This window comes from Pygoscelis adeliae, unplaced genomic scaffold (assembly GCF_000699105.1).
Source record: "Pygoscelis adeliae isolate BGI_AS28 unplaced genomic scaffold, ASM69910v1 Scaffold262, whole genome shotgun sequence".
In the NCBI taxonomy this organism is placed as follows: domain Eukaryota; kingdom Metazoa; phylum Chordata; class Aves; order Sphenisciformes; family Spheniscidae; genus Pygoscelis; species Pygoscelis adeliae.
Genome location: NW_008824184.1, coordinates 939,002 through 941,009, shown reverse-complemented (window position 1 = coordinate 941,009; position 2,008 = coordinate 939,002). Strand labels below are relative to the sequence as shown.

At 65.9% G+C, this 2,008-nt stretch overlaps 1 protein-coding gene across 1 annotated transcript in view; it reads right to left on the bottom strand.

Annotated features, from left to right (window-relative positions):
• Positions 1-817, bottom strand: part of TRPV4 (transient receptor potential cation channel, subfamily V, member 4) — a 14,788-nt gene extending 13,971 nt beyond the window's left edge. The window contains exon 1 of the mRNA XM_009334435.1: positions 441-817. Coding sequence (XP_009332710.1) covers positions 441-817 — 377 coding nt within the window. The remainder of the gene's footprint in view (positions 1-440) is intronic.
• Between the last annotated feature and the right edge of the window lie 1,191 nt (positions 818-2,008).

Below are 2,008 nucleotides of genomic sequence, written 5' to 3'. Positions count from 1 at the left end.
CTGCCCCCCCCGGCTCCGGTTTCCTGGCGCAGGGAGGGTGGAGGCCCTCCTGAAAAGCCCTTTCATGCCGGGGAGCCAGACGTCCGCACCGGCCAGGGGAGCGGCTGGGCGCACAGAGCCTCTTTCACGGTGCCGGCAAGGGGGAAGGGGAGCTGCGCTCCTGGCCCCACAGCACCGCGGGGCTGCAGACCCACATCATGGCGTGGTGCGGCATGGCATGGCATAGCCCGGCACTGCCACTGCCTGGGAGCTGCTCCCTGTGCGTGGCACCCCCTGACCAAAGCACCCCAAAGTGCCACTCAAGGAGCCATGGGAGGCTGTCCCCATCCCCAGCTGCCAGGCGTTCCCATATCCACCGTGCTGCACCCAGCGCACCCGGGGTGCCCCCCAGCCCATCACTCCCCACCGGCACCGGGGTGCATGGGCATCCCCGTACTCACTCCACAACCCTCCTGCGCCAGCGTTTGTTCTCGCTGGGGTGGTGGCGGTAGGTGCCGTAGTCGAAGAGAGAGTCCATGGGGGCTTTCTTGGGCGCAGGGACCACGGCCGACTCGTAGATGGTGGCCTCCAGCAGCTCCATGGGCTTCGGGGCGCCTTTCCGGAAGGCCCCGTGGAATTTCATGCGGAGGTTTTGCTTTCCATCCCCAGCACCAGGGGGGCCCCGGGCCGCCTCAGCAGGGGACAGTGTATCCTCGCTCTCGAACAGGTTGGCCAGCGAGGAGAGTGGGAAGGAGTCGTTCTGGAGGGACCCGTCATCCCCCGGGCCCTCCCCGGCATCACCACCAACGGCACGTGAGGGATCTTCAGCGTCTGCCATGCTCCCTGGCCGGAGGGATGGGTGAGAGCAGCCTGCCTGGGCAGCTGCGACCCCCAGCTCCTTCCACGAGAGCAGGAGACCTGGCAGAAGAAAACCCAGTGTCATCCCCAAATAACCCCTGTCCCACCCCATACTCTCCCACGGGGCACCGTGCCCCCGTGCGGGAGCAGGTCCCACGCCGACCCCAGCAGTGGTTGGGGCCAGGAGGACCCCCCGCAGCCCAGGGTCTCCTGTCCTGCCCTGGCTCTCCTCACTGCCCACCTACCTGGCTGTGGGGACCCCTCACGTCTGTAGAGCCCCCACCAGCTGCTGTGCTGCCAGATTCAAAGCACAGCTGTAATGGGTGAGGTCGAGCCTGGCCCCGCTGCCTCTCCCTACTGTGGTCAGCTTGGGTGCAGCCCAGGACAGGGCACAGAGCAGACCCTGTGCACTCTGATCTGCTGCCTAAGGAAAGAAAACATTCCTGGGATACACGCCGCGCCCAGGGAAGCAGGGAGCTGCCACCACAGCGGAGCTGGGAGTGTGACTGGGAGCAGAACCGGGGCTGGTTCCCAATGGCCCACAGCTCCCACAGCCCCGGGGGGCTTGCTGGGACCTGACCCTGGGCACCCACAGTGCCAGCATGGCCACGCTGGGCACTGGGAGGGGGACGGACATGGCACAGGGGGGCCGCAGCCCATGGGAGGACAGGAGCAGCGGTTAGGACAAGAAATTACGGGTTTAGGTTGCCCAGAGGGACATGGGACTGCAGGAGAGTTGTGCTACCAGCCTGGAGAGCAAAGCATTGCACCATGCCACGGGCACCGCCGTGCCCTGCCCACCAGGTCCCTCCGGGCAGGCAGCGCTGGCAGGGGCATGGACAGGCAGGGCAGACAGGTGAGTGACCCCGGGTTGTCCCCCAGCCCCACCTTCCACGAAAACACACCCATGAAACACATCAGCGTTAAGGCTCGGCCCAGCTCCTGCCTCTGGGGAGCTCAGCCCTCCCTGTGGGTCCTGGGACAGAAAAAGCAGCCGGAAAACATATCATTTTCTGCTGGGCTGCAGCTTAGAACAACAAGCCATAATGGCAGGCTGGGCCCTGCCGGGGCAGGCAGGGATCTCTGCTGGATAACGTGCTTCTAATTAGGCAGCGTGTCCCACAGCCGCCCATGGCAGGCCCACGGGGGGGGCACATGAAACCCCCGCCGG